Source organism: Callorhinus ursinus, unplaced genomic scaffold, assembly GCF_003265705.2.
Source record: "Callorhinus ursinus isolate GAN/ISIS: 27379988/994484 unplaced genomic scaffold, GSC_fseal_2.0 scaffold54, whole genome shotgun sequence".
NCBI classification, from domain to species: domain Eukaryota; kingdom Metazoa; phylum Chordata; class Mammalia; order Carnivora; family Otariidae; genus Callorhinus; species Callorhinus ursinus.
Window position 1 is genome coordinate 18,132,677 of NW_027397116.1, and position 21,608 is coordinate 18,154,284.

A 21,608-nucleotide genomic window follows, 5' to 3' on the forward strand; every position below is an offset into this window, starting at 1 on the left:
TGTTTTGTACCATAGCACAAAATATTTCTCCCAATGAATCATGTGCCATAATGTATCTGATTTAAAATATTCTAAGCAAATTAGAATAAATAATTTTTGATATAATATTAAAAACTCTTTGTCTTGTTTGGGTATTTTAAAATATACTTACGGGTTGTCCAATAGCAGTACTATGGGATTAAGTTCTTTCTTTGGTCTATAATATGCCCTGAGAGGAACAATAAAATTATACAATCCATTTCCAGCTGTTTCAGCTGCAACTATAATTAGCTTATTTTTGAATCCATAGGCTTTTGCGTCCTCATAGTAGTTATGCTGGCAACTCTAGAGAAGAAAAATTATACAAAGAAATGCCATTTTTATACTCCACTAAAATTTGCTGAAAAAATTTAGGATATATGGAAAAGTAAAATTAATCTAACCTAGTAAATCCTTTATTTTATAACAAATTTGAAAATAGTTACATTTTTCTATGCCCAGTTCTCCAGCCTGCTTCAGGAAGTGAAGGTGTGCATGGACAAGACAAATGAATTTTAAGTGTGTAGCTTAATATGGGGGAAGAAAAAGTCAGAAATATGTGTGTGCACATGTTCTGCTGTAAACTAAAACATATTGCTAGATGACATTTGGGTATCTATATTTAAAAATTACCATAATGTATATGTATATCAAAAAAATCATGTTATATATTTTAAATATATACAATTTTTATTTGTTAATCATACCTCAAGAAAGCTGGAAAAAATCTACCTCTGACTTTCATTTCCAGAAATATAATAATATTACAATTAAATGACCTTGGAACATTCCAAGTACTGAACATCTAAAGGGATGGATACCAAGAAAGATTTCTTTGTTGTTAAAAAACAAAAAAAGAAAACACTAGTTGTCTAAATGTATACCTGAGCTGGCAAGATAATAATAGAAATACACAAAAATAAAATACCAATACTAATAATAACAACAAAACAGTAACAATACATTATCAAAACTCATTGTTATCTTGAGGGTATTTTGCTATTTTCTAGAGAGCTAGTACTTACTGGACTTAACGTTATTAAACCAAATTCTTTTAAACTAAATTATCTGCATGGAGAACTGTTTTTGTGTTCTGCTCTTTTATCTTTCTAGGCCTCTCTGTGGGTTTCTTTTTATTTGGGTTGAGATTAGTTGATTCTTTGTGGATTCATCACCTATTCTGGAATATTCTCTACTTTTTATCTTTAATAAAAAAATTACAAAATGCTGTTGGGAACAAGGCACCATGAGTCAGCAGAAACAATAAACAATAGAATTAGACTCACAAAGACTACAGATTTTGTTGTTATTAGATTCAGAACAGAAAAAATGAACGTGTTTACTATGTTTAAAGAAATAACATTTAAAGTATGAACAAAGAACAAGAGGCTACTTAAAATATTCAGGTAGATGTTAAAAGAAATACATATTCTAGAACTAAAAAGTATAACAATTAAAAATAAAAACTCAAACAATGGGTTAGATTGCACATTTGATGCATGTGAAGGGGTCAACTGCAAGACAGAGTTGATGTAATTACTCAGAATGTGAGAAGAAAAGAGATATAAAGTAGTATGGTAAAATTAAGATACTTGGAAGGTAGTATGACAATGTCTAACATATATTTAAACAGAATACCTGAAAACAAGATGAAAGTATCAGAAAGAAGCCCTATTCAAGTAAATATTAACTAAGGATTTTCTAGAATTAATGAAATACTCAAGTCCTCAGGTTCTGGAACTCCAGTGAATCCTAATTCAAGGAAATAAATAAAAATCCAGCTTCATATGCATGGTAATAAAAATGCAAAACAACCAGACAATCAATCAGATCTTTAAAAGATCCAGACAGAAAAGAGAGACCACCCACAGAGAATACAAACTAGAATGATGGCCAACAATTCAATAGCAACATGGAACCCATAAAGCAGTAAACAAAATTCTAATGGGTTAAAAGAAAAAGAAAACTCATCCTGGAACGGGACACCCAACAAATCTGTCTTTCAAGAATAAGGACATTTCTAGGAAAAACTGAAATTGACAGAATTTAACACTAATAGGACTTTAGGAAGAGAATTTCAAAAGCTGTAATCAGTAGGAAAATGAATCCAGAACGCTTAAGACATTAAAAAAAAAAAAAGAATGAAGGAAAGGGGAAATGATTTTTTAAAAAGGAAAGAGTAAGTCTTCATTGGAAGTATGACTGGAGATTTACTAATGTAAGTAGGATCCACAACCACATGAGGGAATGAAAAAGGTTACTCACAAAGAGGTCATGGAAGGAGAAGAGTGACAAGTGATGTTGAGATTATTAAGAACTTCAATATTTATGAGATAAAATGAGGAAAAAGAATTAATTTAGAAGATTCAGAAGTAGCTTAATTAGAAGAAAAAAACAAAATAAAACAAGGAGAAAACAGGGAATTTAGTGTTGATAAACCTTGGTCAGGAACCAGTTTGTTGATACTGCTGTAGAATGAACTGGGCAAGTAATCCCAACTCACACACTTCACAGATGCAGTAGGATTGACCGTTTAATCCCATCTCTTGATTGCCAGGTAAGCGTTCATTTACATAACAGACCACTACCTCCAGCCACCAATGCTAAATAAATAAAGGATAATACCAGATGTCATCAGCCAGTCAACAGCATTCTGAAACTTTGCCTTCTTAGTATGGTTAAAAAAAAAAGAGAGAGAGAGAGAGAGACAGTTCAGAGTCTTTGGCTTTAAAAGACCCTCTATTGTTTCTTCGCCAATCCTTATCTCTGAAAGTTTAGCTTTTCAATTGTATCAGGTTCCCTGCTTGGAGATAAATCATTTCCACTCTTTGATCTCCCAGTATGTTTTTTTTTTTTTCTTGAACTATGTGTTAAAAAGTAAAATGCAGGGAAACCTGGGTGGTTCAGTCTGTTAAGTAGCTGCCTTTGGCTCAGGTCATGATCTCAGGGTCCTGGGATTGAGTCCCATATCCGGCTCCTTGCTCAATGGGCAGCCTGCTTCTCCCTCTGCCCCTCCCTCTGCTCTTGCTCCCTCTCTCTCTGATAAGAAAAAAAAAAAATGTTACCAGAAGTGAATCCAGGTTTTGTGGGGCCTTGGGGAATCCTCTTTAAGGAAAATAACACAAATATTATAAATTTTAAAAAAATAAATCACAGGTTCTTAGAAGAGGCCAATCCAGGTGAAGGAATCCTGAAGCTTAAGATTTATTAATGTTACCAAAAATACACAGCTAGTCAGCAGTAACAAATACTGCAGACAGTAAATTAAAACAAGGGCCAAAAAAAAAAAAAAGGCATTGAAAGATGGAACTGTCCAGCTTAATGGACACAGAGGAATCTTTGGGAGCAATGGCAAAGATTTTCTAATGTTCCGCTATTCTTCCTCAAGAGTGACAGTAACAGCCAGGCTTCATGATGTTTATTTTTATAAAAAAGTAATAGTAGCAAGAATACTAACAGAACGCATTAGGTGCCTACTCATTTATTAACTTCCTGGCACTGTGTTAAGCATTTTGCTTGCGCTAATTCACAGAATTCTCACGAGAACCTGATGAGGCTCATATTAAAATTACAACCATTTTACAGATATGGAAACTGAAATGTAATGGCGAAGTTATTTACCCAAATTGCAAAGTCTATAAGCAGAGAGCTGGGATTTTAACTCTTGTTAAACTCCAAAATTTAGAGTAAAAGAATAAATTCCTGGTTAGAATTAGCAGCACATTTTAATTTCTGGGAGGTGGAGGATTTGAGAATCTTCTTTTTATCTGCTTTCTTATTCATCAAGAGAACAAGCTCTTATACAGATAATGCCCAGTGGCCATCTTGGGAAAGAGATTTAAAAATGTTTACATTCTTGTAATCTTTCTGTTTTGAATGGCTCCTTTAGAACATCTGAGCAAGAATCAAGAGCTGCAATAAAATCTTTAGGAAAGGAGATAATAACCACAACACTGATGCTAGCTTTCAGTAAGTCAATAATGAATCTTTGTGGCTAACACATAGACAAGCTCATTTCACCATGCTGAGCAATTCCACATTAAGTTTTGAGGCAACAATGCCTTGCAAAATAAATAGTGCACAATTGGCCAAAGTGATTTCGAGAGACTCTCGATGTTGAGAGTTCACAGGTTTGAGGTTCTGGCACCTTTGATTTCCTCTTTAAAAACATGACTGACTGACTAATCGGGTACTTTAGTAGAAGGGTAAAGCATTTGGGTAATCTTTAGTACAGTTAAGAAAGTACAATTCACCATTTTATGTATTGTATTTACATTTGAAAAGATAATGGTCTTTAAACATATTTTAGTCAAAAGCCTATACAGAATTATTTAAATATATGTAATTACAAAATGCTATAATTTCGGTTTTGGAGAAAACAACAATTGCTTACCTTGTCTAGTCTTAAGCAGCAAAATGGCACTTTTTCATGAAGGAGATGACAAAAAGTGGGTGAACTTCCTATATATGGAGAGTAAGGTGGGTAGCCTTTAGCATATCTGTAAAACAATATGAAATATTTGAGTTACCTTGAATAAAGCACACATAGTTGGACAATTAAGTTATAGCCATGTGTCTCTATTTTTATAAAATTAGGTGCAACTTTTTATGTTGCAATTACATTTTGATAAAGAAATAGTTAAGAGGGGCGCCTGGGTGGCTCAGTTGGTTAAGCAGCTGCCTTCGGCTCAGGTCATGATCCCAGGGTCCTGGGATCGAGCCCCGCATCGGGCTCCCTGCTCAGTGGAGAGCCTGCCTCTCCCTCTCCCTCTGTCTGCCGCTCTGCCTACTTATGCTCTCTCTCTCTCTCTCTCTCTCTCTCTCTCTCTGTTAAATAAATAAATAAATAAATAAATAAATAAATAAATAAATAAAATCTTTAAAAAAAAAAGAAATAGTTAAGAATAGGGATAAGCAAGCTAGGACCCATGGACCAAATCTAGCCTATCGGCTGGTTTTGTGAATTAAAACTTTTTTTTGTTTTTTTTTATTTTAAATGTTTGGAAAAACATTTTTAATTGGAAAAAAAAGAAGAATATTTCATGTCACATAAAAATTACATGAAATTAAAATTTAAATATCCATAAGTGAAGTTTTTTTAGAACACAGCCATGCTCATTCGTTTTATGTATTGTCTATGGGTGCTTCAAAAATAGTTGGATTGGTGCAGCAAAGATTATATGGTCCGTAAAGTCTCAAATATTTATTAGCTGGTTCCTTTTAGGAAAAGTTTGCCATTCCTTGGTTTAAAAGATTTAGAAAGATTTTTTTAAACTGCAATATTAATTTTTATAAAACACATTTAAAGCAAAATGACTTATTATGATTTACTCCATTAATATTCATTAGTTATGAATGCACGACCACAAAGGAGTAAACAGTTCAGTTAATTATTCAAACACCCACCAAAAACAGAATATTGATGGAAACATGCTTAAAATATTATCAAAGATAATTATTTGCTGACTCTATGAAAGTAGCCACCTGCATGCACATCACAACTATATTAATTTTCAAAATAAGACTATCAAAAAGTAGCAGCATAAATGAAAATTAAGAAATAAAATTTGGTAGAGGCAAAATTCCTCTATCTAATATGAAAACTCTTTTCTCAGTAAAAATTACCTTCAAAGCCAAGAAATTTCCCAAACCTAGTTTAAACTGTTTTTCAGACATTATTAGCTAGGAGGATAAGATGGTACACATTTTGCAAATTTAGAAGTTGATAATCTCCACTATTATTTCAATATCTTTTTCAGTTTGCTTAAAAGAAAAAATCCACCTCTCAATCTTTTCAGAAGGATATGTAAAGAAAGAATTTCAATCACACCACACAACATCATTTCTAGAAATACACTGGCAGTCAAACCTCTCCTTGTTCCCATCAAATATTTCACAAACAAATTTGAGTACTCTTGATTTCTTGGAGAGTGGATTGTGTTCTGCAGGAACATCAAACTTCCTTGTAATAAAACTTTTTTTAAAGTGTGAAGGATTAAAAGAAGGATTTTTTTTAAGTTTCAATTATATTTCAGTTCGTTTTAGTTCAATTCAACGTTAACATCAACATTAACTGAACATCTATTATATGAAAGATATTGGGACTAGTGTTTAAATGGTGTTACCACTGCCATTACTACTACTAGTATTACTACACCTCCTAGTAATTATTACTCATTGAATGCTTACTCAGCACAAAGCAGTGTCCTAAGCACTTCTCCATTCTCAATTAATCTACATCTGAACATTATAAGGCAGTAATTATACCCCCTTTACAGATATAGACACTGTGGTTCAGACTGTTTAATCAGTCACTTGCACATAACCAGTATAGGGTGGAACTTACATGGGAAATAAACTCTTTCAGACTCTATTATCAAGACTGCTGACCACTGTGCTTTCCTCAAAAAATAGCAATATACTATGTGACTAAGACAAGTAAACAAACCTTACTGAAGACTAAAATGTGATTAATAGCATGTACACTGGCACTATGTATTATGGAAGCATAGTAAAGAGAACTAGTACCTCATGTATTCATTCATTCAAAATATTATTGATGTATACCATATGAAAAATACCTCTGAACGCTAAGATAAGGAAGGGAAGCTTAATGGTGGAAACCTGCACTACATGTCATTGAATAATGACCGAACTTTAATATGGATATGGAAGGAAATAAATTAAAAGTAGAAAGTACAATATAATTAACAAAAACACGCAATCATGAAAATGTATCCTATATCATGAAAATACCGATTTATATATTTTCTTCTTTAAGGATAAAATTTGGAGAAAACTGATCCTGGAAATATATGTTGAAGCCAGAAATTTGAGGTCTTAAAATACTTTGTAGGTAATGGAAATACTGGTTAATAGGAAGGGTGTTCTGGTAGAAGTATGTGGAACTGATTCTAGGATATACAAAAGGTAAGGACATTAGCGCCCCATAGTAGCACAAATTCTAGTAAATCTTACAACTGTTCTAGAATATCTAAACATACTCTAAGTTTGCGGACATTTCTTCATCTGGTGTAGTTTCATCTTCTGATTGATCACTTAGAAGATCACATGTTTGAATTGATGATGTATCTGCAACCTCTAAAACGGGAGCAATGCTAGGTCTTCTGATTTCTTTGCTTCCCTCCGTAGGAAGAGACAGGGTGGGGCCACTTGTTGATCTACAGCTTGTGTCTTGCAAGTCTATAGCCACAGTACCTGCAACAAGGAAACATAAAAATCCATCAAAGCATTTCCCACCTAGATGATAATCAACATTTAATGATCAAAATGAAATACAACCAGTATAACTGGGAAATATATTATTGTTTACCCTTTAATCTTACAGGTTATTTCTTTCCCATGTGGACATTTTTGCCTACATGGATTAAAAAAATTGTGCATTTGTGCAAAGTGTATTTGCTGAGTCTAGTTCTATTGCACAAAACATAAGATTTGTGAAAGCCCGAAATAGTTAAGAATTTAAAGGGAAAAAAATACCTTGTTTCAATTTACATTTATTTAAAATTAACAAATAAAATTTTGGCCTTTTCAGTATAGTGGATTTCTCATTATATCCTTTTCCCCCATTTTGTTCTTATTCTCTTGCTGATTTGTAACCACTTTTTTTATATTAGAACCATTAATATTTTATATTTATTCAACAAATATTTATTGATTACCTACTGCATGGAAAACACTATCCTACGCACTTGGAATATGCAGTGAATAAGATAATGCTTCTACACATAAAGGTTTATCTTTAAAATAACCAAGTAGACAAATAAATGAAAAAAGTCATTTTAGATAATGATAAATACCATGCAGAAAATAAAAGAAAATGATGTGGTAAAGAACACTGGGGTTGGGAGCAGTTGAAGGAATGAATTTTCACCAGGTGGTCGGTGGTCGGGAAGGCTACTCTGCAATCATGACCTTTGATTTTTCACTCAAAAGTCAATAGTGAGTACTCAAGCTGTGGAAATACCTTGAGGCAGTAGTAACAGCAAAACCTAAATAGTTTAAGGCTTTTGAATACTGGGGGGTAGTCAAGAGTAAACAGAAGAAAAAAATTCCTTTGGGATTTTTTTATTGGAATTTCAAAATTAATTTAAACATCAATTTATGGAAAGCTGATGTCTCTCCCCTTCTGAAGAAAATAATACACCTTAACTGATGAGTGCCATCATATTTCTCTACCACTCACTTCATTTATGCACTAATACCTGGTTATCTGTCTAAAACCCCTCAGACCTCACTTTGTCCCATTTGAAACACCTATTAAAACACTCGCCACTTCTCTCAAACCTCTGACCTTGTCATCTCCTTTACTATTACAGCAGAAGTTTTTAAAGGGGGAATAAAACTAATGGATTTTAGCATCTTTTTCCTTGTACCATGGAAAGAGAGCTCAGCAACTGATTTCTAAAACCTCTGAGGCAATTACGTGTCTCCACCGAAGGAGGGATAAACAGGAAATGTTTTTGAGGGTGAGAGTTGGTAGCACAAGTCTGGTGAGAATATCCGAGTATTTCTCAAAACTAAAATCAATTTAAGTTTCAGAGACTTGTACCTCTTCATATACACAAAACTCAGATTAGCAGGAGGGGAAGCCTAGTGTGTCTTTAGTTCGTGGGGAAGCCTTCATGTGATGGGAATATATGAACATTCCCAGAACTGCTGTTTCTGAGAAAAAGATATGGGGACCAGTACTCAGCAATTCCAATATCAGAGCAAAGGTAAAGATTGTTGCCATCAGAAACTTTATGCTCATCCAATTTTTAGCACCATAAATAAGGATTAATCTATAATTCATTTTATCTTTGGGTAAGGGGTGAATGGGGATCCTAGAGAAAATAAGATTAAAATTTCTATTTAGTAGGTATGTAGAATTGATTAAAAATTAAATTTTATAAATTTGGTTTACAAAAATAAAGAAAAGCCATGATTTACATCCTAAGGTTTTTTTTTTAATTTTTTATTGTTATGTTAATCACCATACATTACATCATTAGTTTTTGATGTAGTGTTCCATGATTCGTTGTTTGTGCATAACACCCAGTGCTCCACGCAGAATGTGCCCTCTTTAATACCCATCACCAGGCTAACCCATCCCCCCACTAGAACCCTCAGTTTGTTTTTCAGAGTCTATCGTCTCTCATGGTTCATCTCCCCCTCCGACTTACTACCCTTCATTCTTCCCCTCCTGCTATCTTCTTCTTTTTTTTCTTAACATATTTTGCATTATTTGTTTCAGAGGTACAGATCTGTGATTCAACAGTCTTGCACAATTCACAGCGCTCACCATAGCACATACCCTCCCCAATGTCTATCACCCAGCCACCCCATCCCTCCCACCCCCCCACCACTCCAGCAACCCTCAGTTTGTTTCCTGAGATTAAGAATTCCTCATATCAGTGAGGTGATATGATACATGTCTTTCTCTGATTGACTTATTTCACTCAGCATAACACCCTCCAGTTCCATCCACGTCATTGCAAATGGTAAGATCTCATTCCTTTTGATGGCTGCATAATATTCCATTGTGTATATATACCACATCTTCTTTATCCATTCATCTGTCGATAGACATCTTGGCTCTTTCCACAGTTTGGCTATCGTGGACATTGCTGCTATAAACATTGGGGTGCATGTACCCCTTCGGATCCCTACATTTGTATCTTTGGGGTAAATACCCAGTAGTGCAATTGCTGGATCGTATGGTAGCTCTATTTTCAAATGTTTGACATCCTAAGGTTTTAAGTTAAAATTCATATGTATAATATTTATCCTCTGCAGATGACCACATTGCTGAATTCAGAGAGAAAACAGAACTTATTATAGAAGAAATCCTTCAATTCCCTGACTGCAAACAAACATGAGAGTTTCAACAAACTTGTTCCTTTTTTTCTGCTTAGAATCTAGCAGGGAAAACAATTCAAAAAGTAGTTACCATTACAGAAACAAGCTCTTCTTTGAACATTTCCTTTGCTTAACAAAAACTGATTCTTCCACAACATCTTCCCCTCAGCCCTTTAAAAAGGTGGTGGGTAAATACCCTCAGTGTTCTCACAGACTCTTTCAGACTCTTTTCCTTTTATTCTTTCTAAAATCCCAGCTTTGTATCCCAGATCTTCAGATTCTATCACCACTATCTTTCACTGCTTTGTTTGGTGACTAATCCTATGTCATTCTACTTATTTCTTAATGTTTCTAATCAGTTTCTCCAATACTATGCACATTAGTTTGTCAGGACTGTCATAATGGAGTACCGCAGACCAGGTGGCCTACACAACAGAAATTTATTTCCTCATAGTTTTAGAGGCTGGAAGTCTAAAATCCAGGTGTTGGCAGGATTGGTTTCTTCTGAGGGCTGTGAGGGAAGGGTCTGTTCCAGGCCTCACTCCTCGGCTGGGAGATGGTCATCTTCTGCCTATGTTCCCTCTCATTGTCTTCCTTGGATGTGTCTTTGTGTCCTAATTTCCTCTTCTTAGAAGGAAACCAGTCATAGTGGATTAGAGCCCACCCTAATGACCTCATTTTAACTTGATCACTTCTGTAAAGACCTTAGCTTCAATAGAGGTCACATTCTGAGGTACTGGGGGTTGGATTTCAACATAGGAATTTTGGTTCACAATTCAATTCACAACACTATTCCTGCCTCATCCAATGTGTTAAAAATACAGATAGGTAAGCCTTCTCACTTCCTTGAATTCACTAAAGAAATCATTTTCATCTGAGGCCCCTCACTTCTGCACTTTTTAGACCTTGTTATAACCATTAACAGCCTCACTGCATTTATTCATTTCACACATTCATCCTCTAACCACCACTATTTCCTATCTTTTCGGGTCATTCTCATTTGTGTCTCAACTTCAGCTAAAGTTTTACTCTTCTAAAACTTCTAGTTATAATATCAAGTTTGAATAATCTCCCTCACTCCCTTCATGTTCTGTCTTCTCTTTTTACCCATCTTGAACTCCATATTTAAGCATTATGATTATTCACGTGCATATACTCTTGGTTCCCTTGCCACATTTTTGTTCCCTTACATTCTTGGCAAAAGCAAACCCTGTTTGGTTGCTGGAGTGGAGGGAGATGGGAGGGATGGGGTGGCTGGGTGATAGATATTGGGAAGGGTTGAGTGCTGTGAATTGTGTAACACTGATGAATCACAGACCTGTACACCTGAAACAAATAATACATTATATGTTAATAAAAAAATAGATTAAAAAAAAGCAAACCCTATTTAAATTCCTGTTTAAATTCAACTCTGTCAACCATAAATTCAACCATTCTGTCATAAACCCCTCTGATCTGCCATTTTCTACTATCTCTCCAATGAAAGAGTGATGGTCACTGTTTTGTCACATTCACTTGCCAGTTTTCAATTCTCATGTTATTTGAACTATTAGTGGCCGTTGATGTAGCAGATCACTCCATTATCATGATACACTGGATTTCAGGACACCACACCAGGTTTTCCTACTTCCTTGCCAGTGGCTCTTTCTTGGATTCTTTTGCGGGTTTCTTCTCATTTCCCTGATATTTAATGTTGATATCCTGTAGGATTTAGTACTTTGTCTTTATCCCTTTTCTGTCCATACTCATTTCATCAATGATCTTGTTCAGTCTCATAGCTTTAAATATAATACATAAGCTCAGGAACCCCAAATTTACTTTTTCAGTGTATACCTCTTTCCTGAACTCTAGACTTTTATATCTAACTTCCTGTTCGACATCTTCCTCTCAATGTCTAACAACATGTGAAGTTCAGTGTGTCTCAAACTGAACTTTTTACCCATTTCCCATCAAACTTGCACTCCCCAAGCCTTCCCTATCTCAGTGGATGGCCATTCCCTTTTTCCAGTTGCTTAAACCAAAAACCCTGGGGTCTTCACACTTCTCTTTTTCTCATAGTTTGCTTTCAATCATCAGTGAATCCTGTTACTCTATCTTCAAAGTATACCCAGAATTTTCTCCTTCTTACCACCTCAATTTGAAAGTACTCTGATCCTTGGGCCAAACCAAGGATCTCAACAGCAGCCAAAGTGATTGTATTAAAACATAGGTTAGCATAGGTGAGATCATGCCATTGCTCTGCTTAAAACTTGCAATGACTATCTTTCATTCAGAGTAGAAAAAATAATCCTTACTTTGAGTTTAAAAGCCCAAACACAATCTGTCCTGTTTTACCTCTTCCACCTCGTCTCCTATAACTGATCATTGCCCACTGTGTTTGAGTCACAAGAACTTTTTTACTGTTCCTGGAACACCCAGTCAGGCTTCCCATAAAGGCTTTGTAGTAGCTATTATCTGTGAGGAATGTTCTTCCTCCACATATCCACAAGGCTAATTCTTTCATTTTCTTCAATATTTTCTCAAATATCATCTTTTCAATGAGGCTTGCTAACCACCTCATTTAAAAATTCAGTCTCTCCAGAATTCATAAACCGTTTTATTAGTTCATTTGCCTTTTTTCTTTTCTCTTATTACTTATCACCTTCTAACACACTAAATTATTTCCTTATTTTTTATGTGTTGTTTATTGCCAGTCTTCTCTGTGATAGAACATAAGATCCGTGAGGTAGGGATCTTTATCTATTTGTTCACTAATTTATCACAAAAACTTATGAGTGTCTGGCACATATTAGGTATTCAGTAAGTAATTGTTAATAATGGAAAAAAATAAGTAGGGCTACTATAAAAAAATAATATGCTATGTCAATGACAAACAGGGTTACCTAACACAGTCCAAGCAGGGCCATGGACTATGTCTCAGAAAAAATGATATTAAGACTGAGATACAAAGGATTAGAAGTAGTTACCAAGGCAAAGCTGGGGCCTGGGGAGTAGACCTGTCAGAAGAAACTTCATGTGTTAAGGTCCACTGGCGATAAACCATTAGTGAAGGTTGAAAGGAATTTAGTACGAATGGGACTTAGGAATGCAATTGAAGGGATAGTAAAATACAATACTAGAAAATAAAGGTGGAATTATTAAAAAAAATTTTAAGTAAAGTGACTGTGTGATTTATCTTATAAACTAGGATACCCTTGAGAATCAAAGGGGGCGGTCTTTAATAATGACACCAGGATAATGTATATAAACTGGGACTGTCCTGGGACAACTGGGAGTGCCTCATGCAAACAAGAAATTTTGGTCATCCAAATTATAAGCCATGTAATATTATAAAATTTAGATTTTTTTCCCTTGGATAATAAGAAGCAATTCAAATGATTTATTTTTTTAAAAGATTTTTTTAGAGACAGAGAGAGAGAGAGCGAGAGAGAGAGAGCATGTACACATGTGGGGTGGGGGGGCAGAGAGAGAGAGAGAGGAAGAGAATCTCAAGCAGACTCGCCACTAAGCATGGAACCCAACGTGGGGCTTGACCTCACAATCCTGAGATCATGACCTGAGCTGAAATCAAGAGTCTGACACTTAACCAAATGAGCCACCCAGGCACCCCAGCAATTCAAATGATTTATGCAGGAGAAGGATACTACCAAAATTATATAAAAATTGTAAGTCTGGCTGCAAGGTGGAGAAGAGTGCAGGAGAGCATGGAGGCATGGAGAGAAGCTTGGGCGGGGAGTGACCCTGCAGTTGAGGGGAAGAATGATGGACATTCAGACCATGATTACACAGACATTGGCAGAAAGAAGGGAATGACTCTCAGGGATACTTGATACTTTGATTTAATAGAATTGGGTGAATTCTGAGGTATGAGAGGAGAGGAACAGTGAAAAGTCAGAATTGTGACTTTCTAAATTATAACGTGTCATCTGTTTTTTAGTCAAAAAATGGAGGAGGAGGTAGTTTTAAATAAAAGCATAAAGATTAGTTCAATTTGAATATGCTGTGTTGGTTTTTCCTGTGACACATCCAGACAGAAATACATAACCAGTATATTGTTGTGAAGAGAAATTTAAGTTAATGATTTACATAAGAGAATCATCAGTTTTTGGAGGGCAAGTCAATCTGTGGGAGCAGAAGCACATGGTCAATACCATCCTATGCAGTGAAGATGTCCACTGGATTTAGTGACAAACAGAGTGGTGGCTTTGCCAGAGTAGTAATATAATGACTAGAGATTTCAGACTAAACCAGGCAGAGGCATGAGGGGACAATAAGATTTCAAGCCAGCAACTGAAGACAACTCTTTCAAGGAATTTACCTGTGAAGATGTCAAGCCAAGAGGTCCAGGTATGTGTGTCTGTGAGCGTGCGTGCATACGTGTCTGTGTGTGTGTAGAGATATGAAGACAAAGACACACAGAGACAGACAAAGGGAGGAGAAATGAGCCAATGATTTTGAAAAAAAAAATAAAATTAGGTAATAAGGATGAATTAAAATAAAAAGGTCCCAGAGGAGGTAGTAAGTGAAGTCATTACTATTAAAATATTAAAAGTTGGGGCACCTGGCTGGCTCTGTTGGTTAGGCATCCAACTCTTGGTTTCGGCTCAGGTCATGATCTCAGGGTTGTGAGATCAAGCCCTGTGTAAGGCTCTGCGCTCAGCGTGGAGTCTGCTTGAGATTCTTTCCCCCTCCCTCTCCCTCCCCTTTGCTCCTTCCCCTACTCTCTTGCTCTCTTTCTAAAATAAGTAAATAAAATTTTTAAAAAAATACTAAGAGTTAAAAGAAAGGACACATTATCCTTGTGACAAAAATGAATGTTTGTGGGTTCATAGGTGGTTTGGTGGCAAAATTTAAAGGAAATTCTTATTTGTTTGGATCTATTCCCTTTTTTTTTTTTTTTACTTCTGTGTCATAAAAGCCAAGTTCAATGGTAAGAATGAGATGGAGGATGGAAGAAGAGTTTTGAGAAAAACAGAGAATATTTGAAACCTCTGTTGATAACTGGATACAGAACTTACAAAAGAACTATAAATGTGACAGGTGATCATATTCTAATGAGAAATATGAAATCATTGTTGACAATTTTGAATTAGCTTAATTTCTTTTTTTTTAAAGATTTTATTTATTTATTTGTCAGAAAGACAGAGAGAGAGAAAGAGAGCGCACAAGCAGGGGGAGCAGCAGAGGGAGAAGGCTCCCTGCTGAGCAAGGAGCCTGATCCGGGACTCACTCCCAGGACCCCAGCATCATGACCTGAGCCAAAGGCAGATGCTTAATGAACTCAGCCACTCAGGCATCCCAAATTAGCTTAATTTCTTACCAGTTTAATAGCTTAGAAACTTTGTTCTGTATACTTAGTTACACCAAGTTTATAATATACACAATTAGTTTCTAAGTTTGACTTTGAAATTTTAACAAACATTGAAGGATATTTATTATGTCTTTTAAAGAAAGAAACTAGGGCACCTGAGTGGCTCAGTAGGTTAAGCATCTGCCTTCGGCTCCTGTCATGATCTCAGGGTCCTGGGATCGAGCTCTGCATAAGGCTCTCTGCTCAGTGGGGTGTCTGTTTCTCCCTCTCCCTCTGTGATCTCTCTCATTCTCGCTCTCTCAAATAAACAAATAAAATCTTTAAAAAGAAAGAAAGAAAGAGAAGAAAGAAAGAAAGAAAGAAAGAAAGAAAGAAAGAAAGAAAGAAAGAAACTAATGATATTTTCAAATTTATGTATACTTACCCATGCTGGCAATTATGCTATGTACAGGTAATCGAGAAGGTCCATGATAAAATGACCTTGGTACATTGCTTCTTTTCTGCTGGTCTTGGTTTTTAAATGCTGAATTCTCTTCTTTGGTAATATTAATATAAAAACATATATCTGTAGCATTCATAATATATCGAGGACCTGGATTCAGCAAAATGTTTTTATTATCTTCCCTCCGAACACCAATCAAGCAGACGCCAAACCTTAATTTAAAAAAATAAATAAAGTTTAAGAATTATAATTCAGCAAAGCTCTTATGTTTTTTGTTTGTTTTTAAGTTTGCATATGTAAGAAAATTGGTAAACTATTAAAAGGTAGAGGAAAATTAAAACCCCAAATCACAGCATTTTCAAGCTTGAAAAGATCCATCAAGACTCAAGATGCTCAAGACAAAAAAAAAGACTCTCAAGACAAAACTTTCCTGTTTTTCCAGGAAAAGAAACTATGTCCTTAGTGTGTGGTGAAATCAATTTACTTGATCATGACATATATACTTTTTTTTAATGAAGACCAGAAAAAAAATAATGAAAAACATCAGGGTGTGTATCATTAGTAAGGGTAAGAATTTTTTATAAATCGTGTGTGTGTGTATTGAGTCTTACCATAAATGTATATTTTCACTTGGTAAAAAATATAAAACAGTATTACTTTAGTCAAAAATGCTTAAAAGTCATTGGCCTAAAAGAAGAAGAAACTTACCCAAGGTCACATGAGGAAAAAAATCAGGGTCCCTAAATTTCTTTTAGTTCTGTTTCTACCTTATTTGGTTTACTCTGAATTTTACAAAAAAAAAAAAATTAATAGTCTGAATAGGTGCACAGCTTAATTGGGAGAAATATCAATGACTAAATGTAATAGATATTAAAAATTTCTTTTATACTTTTTCAGGTTATGCTCCAAACACAAAATGTCCTGAATGTTTTTATTTCAATATGTCTAACATGTTACAATAAATCTAGCTTAAAAATATTTTTTAAACATCAAAAGTATATGTATGGATAGAATCATATTGAGAATTAAAGTGGAATACATTAAATATTAGATTAGTGGAATATACTAGATATATACAAACCTTAAAAATGTTATATCAATATATTTATAATACTGATAATATATTACTTTCATTATAAACATAGATTGTTTCTTTAGTAAATAATTTTTCTCAAAAAGGAAAAATATTATGTTCCATGTTTGAATTAGAAGGTACAATTGTTTACTTTTTAACTTATTTCTCTGGCCAAAGCAAGTTTTTTTAAATGTCTAGATTTTATAAATGTTATTATGACTTTGTCTACATTTTTAATCAGCACTTTAAAATTAGATCTCTAAAGAAGATTCATTTTCATGTATTTGTGAATTCTTAATGGATTAAAATATTTTAAAGATAACTTAAAAGTTACTAAAGTCAATATTCCTACTAAATTATACTTTATACCTAACACTCCTAACTTGTAAAGACCATACAGAAGCTCAGAGTTCAAATGTCTCAATAATTATGTTAAAAATTCCAGAATACTTGCAACTCGTGAGCACCAATATGGGCTGTATTTTAGAAAACTGTGTTTAAAGGGTGTGATTGATTTATATTTTAAGTCCACTCTGGAAGCAGAAACATACTTTTTGTGTGCATGAAAAGAGGCATATGTAAAACTCTTTCCTTCATACTCAGCAAAAAATGTACTTTCTTCCAAAACAATGTGGTAAACTTCATTGCCAGAGCATCTACCGTACATCTTCTGCCACTGTTCTGGCGATTGCTGGCCTTCTCTGCAACACAAACACATACACATACACACACACACACACACACAGAGGAAAACACAGTGAATGCGGTTAAAAAGACAATTTTCATACATGATCTGGTTTCCCTACAGGAAGAATTGGTAAGCACAGTTCAAAGAAGTCTATGTGTGGTGCTCTAAATGATGATATTATTTACAAATACTACAATGAATTACTACAAAAATTTTGAAACTAACACAATATATAAGTTTGAAAGATGGCAGATTCCTAGAAAGTAGTTCTTCGTAATCCAGTTAATGAACGCCCTTTATCCTATGAACCGATAAGATATAGCATTTCATTTTAATTTCTGTTTATGTATATCGTGTCATGCATGTCCTGTATATTATACTTGTTTTATAGTCTAAATAATATGGCCCACTTCATCTCATTTATGATACCTGTTTGGCCCTGGTAGGTAACTGATTTTGCTTTGTATTTATAAGTGTATACATGTTAACTTATCAATTTGATTTCACAGAAAATATACTCTTAATTTCTGTCCATATCAGAGCAATGGCTTTCTTCCAATTCTGTAGCAGTTAAGAAAAAAATACCTCTTCATGATAAAAGGGTCTTCAACGAGATCCCCAGAAGTATTTTTTAAAAGAACGTAAGTTTATCTCAGAAAGTACAGTTTGTATTTTCTGGAATGTTCTGCTCAGTGGCCTTGGATAGAAATAAAAAAGTCAACCAATGAAAAATGTATTGTGAATAAACAAGAGTTCTTCTTTCCCATTTTTTATAGTAAATTTCATTTTTTCTGAATAAAGCTTATATAGTCTATAAATACAAGAAATGCACTTTAAGAAGGAAAGTCATAAATATATAAATATCAAAATATTTCATCATAATGTCTGTAGATTCTGAATGGATAAAAGCAGATAACAAATTATATCTATCATATTTAGGGTTTAAAAAACCATTTTAAAACCTGAGTTTTATCTAAAGGATTATTAGAGATAATACATTTATTAATATTTTCAAAGAGTCAGTAAGTTTTAAAAAATCATATATTTTCCAGGTATGCTTCACTTTACTTCATTCTTTCTTATTTGTGCTTAAGAGTCAATTAAGAGTCAAGAGTTCATGGGGTGCCTGGTGGCTCAGTCGGTTGAACGTTGAACACTGGACTTGATTTCAGCTCAGGTCATGATCTCAGGGTCATGATCTTGAGCCGGGCCTTGAACCCCGCCTCGCTTGGGTCAGGGGATTTGCTGGAGATTCTCTCCCTCTACCTCTGCCCCTCCCCCAACTTACACGCACTCTCTCTCTCTCTCTCTCTCTAAAATAAAGGAATAAAACCTTAAAAAATAAAAGAGTCAAGAGCTTGGACCCTGAAGTGTGGTCACCTGATCTGAATCCTAATTCTGCAATCTTGGGTTGTTAAGTAACTTCTGAGTGATTTCCTACCTCTTCTGTGAAAAATAGCACCAGCCTCATGGGTTAGATAAAATGAAGTAATACAAAAAAATTTCTTAGCAGATGTTGGGATCGTAGTAATCACTCAGTAAATGTTAGCTTCCACTATTTTCCTCTTACACCTTCCTCATTGCTAAATTTTGGAGCCAATTTCAACATGTCCAGTCAACCTACACCATTGCCTCTAAAACCTTTACTCTTTTTTCTTTAATGCTAATATGTTTTTTAGAAATAGGAAAATAAAATAAAACAGACCACTTCTGACTACTGACTGCATCTGGCTCTACCTAACTACTACTTCCTAAAAATAATTTTTCTTGGTGGAGAAAACGTTCCCTTTGGCAAACAAAATAAAATTATCTTTGTTATGCTCCATAGTCTACTTGGCAAGATGATACTTGGCATAGATAGAATCCTTTTAAAGTGCTGGAAATGTAAGAGAAGGTGCCAGTAATTCATCAGAGTTTGTTTGAGATCCAAAAGGTAGCATGGAGTCAAATCATTGTCAGACAAGGGTACTAAAAGCTATTCAAGAGAATAATAAATCTAAGTCCAGGGGCTGAAAGGGGAATACAATGTTGTAACTTGGCAGGGAACAGAAAAGGAGGGTTAGGCAAGGACATTTCAGATGGGTTTCCCTATATCATTTGCTTGTTCTCATGCTATTTTATGCTTCTACCCCCAGAAGACCTCTTAAGCTTTCTTCAAATATCCCAAATAGGTAAGAAAGAATCTCTAAGTTTCTGCTAATTGTAAATACACAAAATTTTCTCCTTTTAGCTCATGTTAATTGTTTGAGAAATGTAGGAAATGAGTAATGCCATTTAATACTAATGGCTATGTCCAGTTCCCACTTATTAATCCCTACATGAAATATTCATTGAGCACTTAGGCTGTGTCAGGGAGAGCTCTAGATTCAAAAGTTACGGCAGTTAACCAACACGACAAAAATGTTTTCTTGTTTGGAGTCTCTAGTGAAGGAAGACTGACAATAAACAAAAGAAGCAAACTGTGTTATGTGTTAGAAGTGAACTCCTGGAGGCGCCTGGGTGGCTCAGTCGGTTAAATGTCTGCCTTCGGCTCAGGTCATGATCCCAGGGTCCTGGGATCGAGCCCCATATCAGGGTCCCTGCTCAGCGGGAAGTCTGCTTCTCTCTCTCTCTGACCCTCCTCCCCTCTTGCTCTCTCTCTCTGTCTCAAATAAATTAAAACAAAGAAGTGGGAGGGAGAAAAATCAGAGAGGCAAATAATTTTTAGGAATGAATTGGAATGTAAATGGTATGGTTGAGGAAGGCATCACTGAGAGGTTGACATTTGAGTAAAAATCTTTAAGAGTTATGGAGCAGCAACCACATGGGTACCCAGGAGAATACTGGTGCAGGCAAAAGTAGCCACAAGTACTTTCCTGAGGCAGAGGAATGACTGGTATAGCTAAGGAAAAGCAAGGAGGCCAGTTTAACTGGAGTTGAGGGAGGAAATAAAATGAGGCCAGAGAGGTAGCAGGGCAGGGAGAGGGGTCACACAGAGATTTATAAAAGTTTATAATGACTCTGACCTGTGCTTGAGATGATTTGGCAGATACTGGAGGATTTCAAAGTTGGGTGCAAAAGATTCTGACTTAAATTTTACAAAAATCCCCCGGGTCATGGTGCTGAGAAAAGATTGAAGAATAGGTAATGACCAATGAGGAGGTTACTGCTATGATCCACTAGATAATGTTAGTTTGGGCCAGACTAGACTCGGTCCTGAATGTAGACCAGAAAGGAATTGCTAATGGAAGAGAAAAGAAGTATAAAAATCTTAAGTATCCAAGTCCTTCAGAAATATGGATGGATAAATCAATCAATCAATCAATCAATCAATCAATAAAATACATACAGACAACAGCGAAAATGTAAGTACTACTGCTTATAAAACATCATGGAGAAATCTCAAATATAAAAATGTTAAATAAAAGAAGTGCTTTTGGATTTGTCATTGTAGCTAACTAAGTCCTGGAAAATCAGAGTTAGTATGTGTAGGCTTCAGAAACATGTGGAATGTTTATTTTTTAAATCTGAAATGCTAGGTACATGTATGTTCATGATAATATTCTTATAACGTGCAAATGTATGAAATATTTCTAATTATATAGAATATAACATATTCTAATATCTAATGATATTTCTAATATCAAAAAGATATCTGTACCTCATGTTCAATGCAGCATTGTTTACATTAGCCAAGACATAGAAACAACTTAAGTATTCATAGATGGATGAATGAATAAAGAAAATGTGGCATAAATATATATTATGAATTACCGTTCAGGTATAAGAAAGGAAATCCTGCCATTTGTGACAACATGGATGGACCATGAGGATATTAGCTCAGTGAAATAAGTCAGACCAAGACAAATACCATATGATCTCATTTATATGTAGAATCTAAAAAAACAGAAACAAAAAATGAACTCATAGATTCAGAGAACAGACTAGTGGTTGGTAGAGGTGGGAGGTGGGGAGGTGGGTGAAATAGGTGAAAGTGAACAAAAAGTACAAACTTTAAGTTGTAAAATAAATAAGTCCTGGGAATATAATGCATAGCATGGTGACTATAGTCAATAATACTATATTATATATTGGAAAGCTACTAAGAGAGTAAATCTTAAAAATTCTGCTTACAAGAAAAAAAATTATAAGTATGTGTGGTGATGGATGGACTTATTGTCATGATCATTTCTCTTTCTCTCTCTCTCTTTCTAAATATATATATATATATATA

General features: G+C 34.8%; 1 protein-coding gene across 4 annotated transcripts in view; it reads right to left on the reverse strand.

The window, feature by feature from the left end:
* Positions 1-21,608, reverse strand: part of KCNT2 (potassium sodium-activated channel subfamily T member 2) — a 371,985-nt gene that overhangs the window by 87,178 nt on the left and 263,199 nt on the right. For 3 of the 4 annotated variants that reach the window (XM_025892309.2, XM_025892308.2, XM_025892307.2), the window contains exons 15-19: positions 17,259-17,408; positions 15,615-15,844; positions 7,023-7,236; positions 4,412-4,517; positions 152-324 (exon numbers count right to left, since the gene is read on the reverse strand). In XM_025892309.2, coding sequence (XP_025748094.1) covers positions 152-324; positions 4,412-4,517; positions 7,023-7,236; positions 15,615-15,844; positions 17,259-17,408 — 873 coding nt within the window. The remainder of the gene's footprint in view (positions 1-151; positions 325-4,411; positions 4,518-7,022; positions 7,237-15,614; positions 15,845-17,258; positions 17,409-21,608) is intronic. The other variant, XM_025892310.2, reaches the window with a different exon arrangement.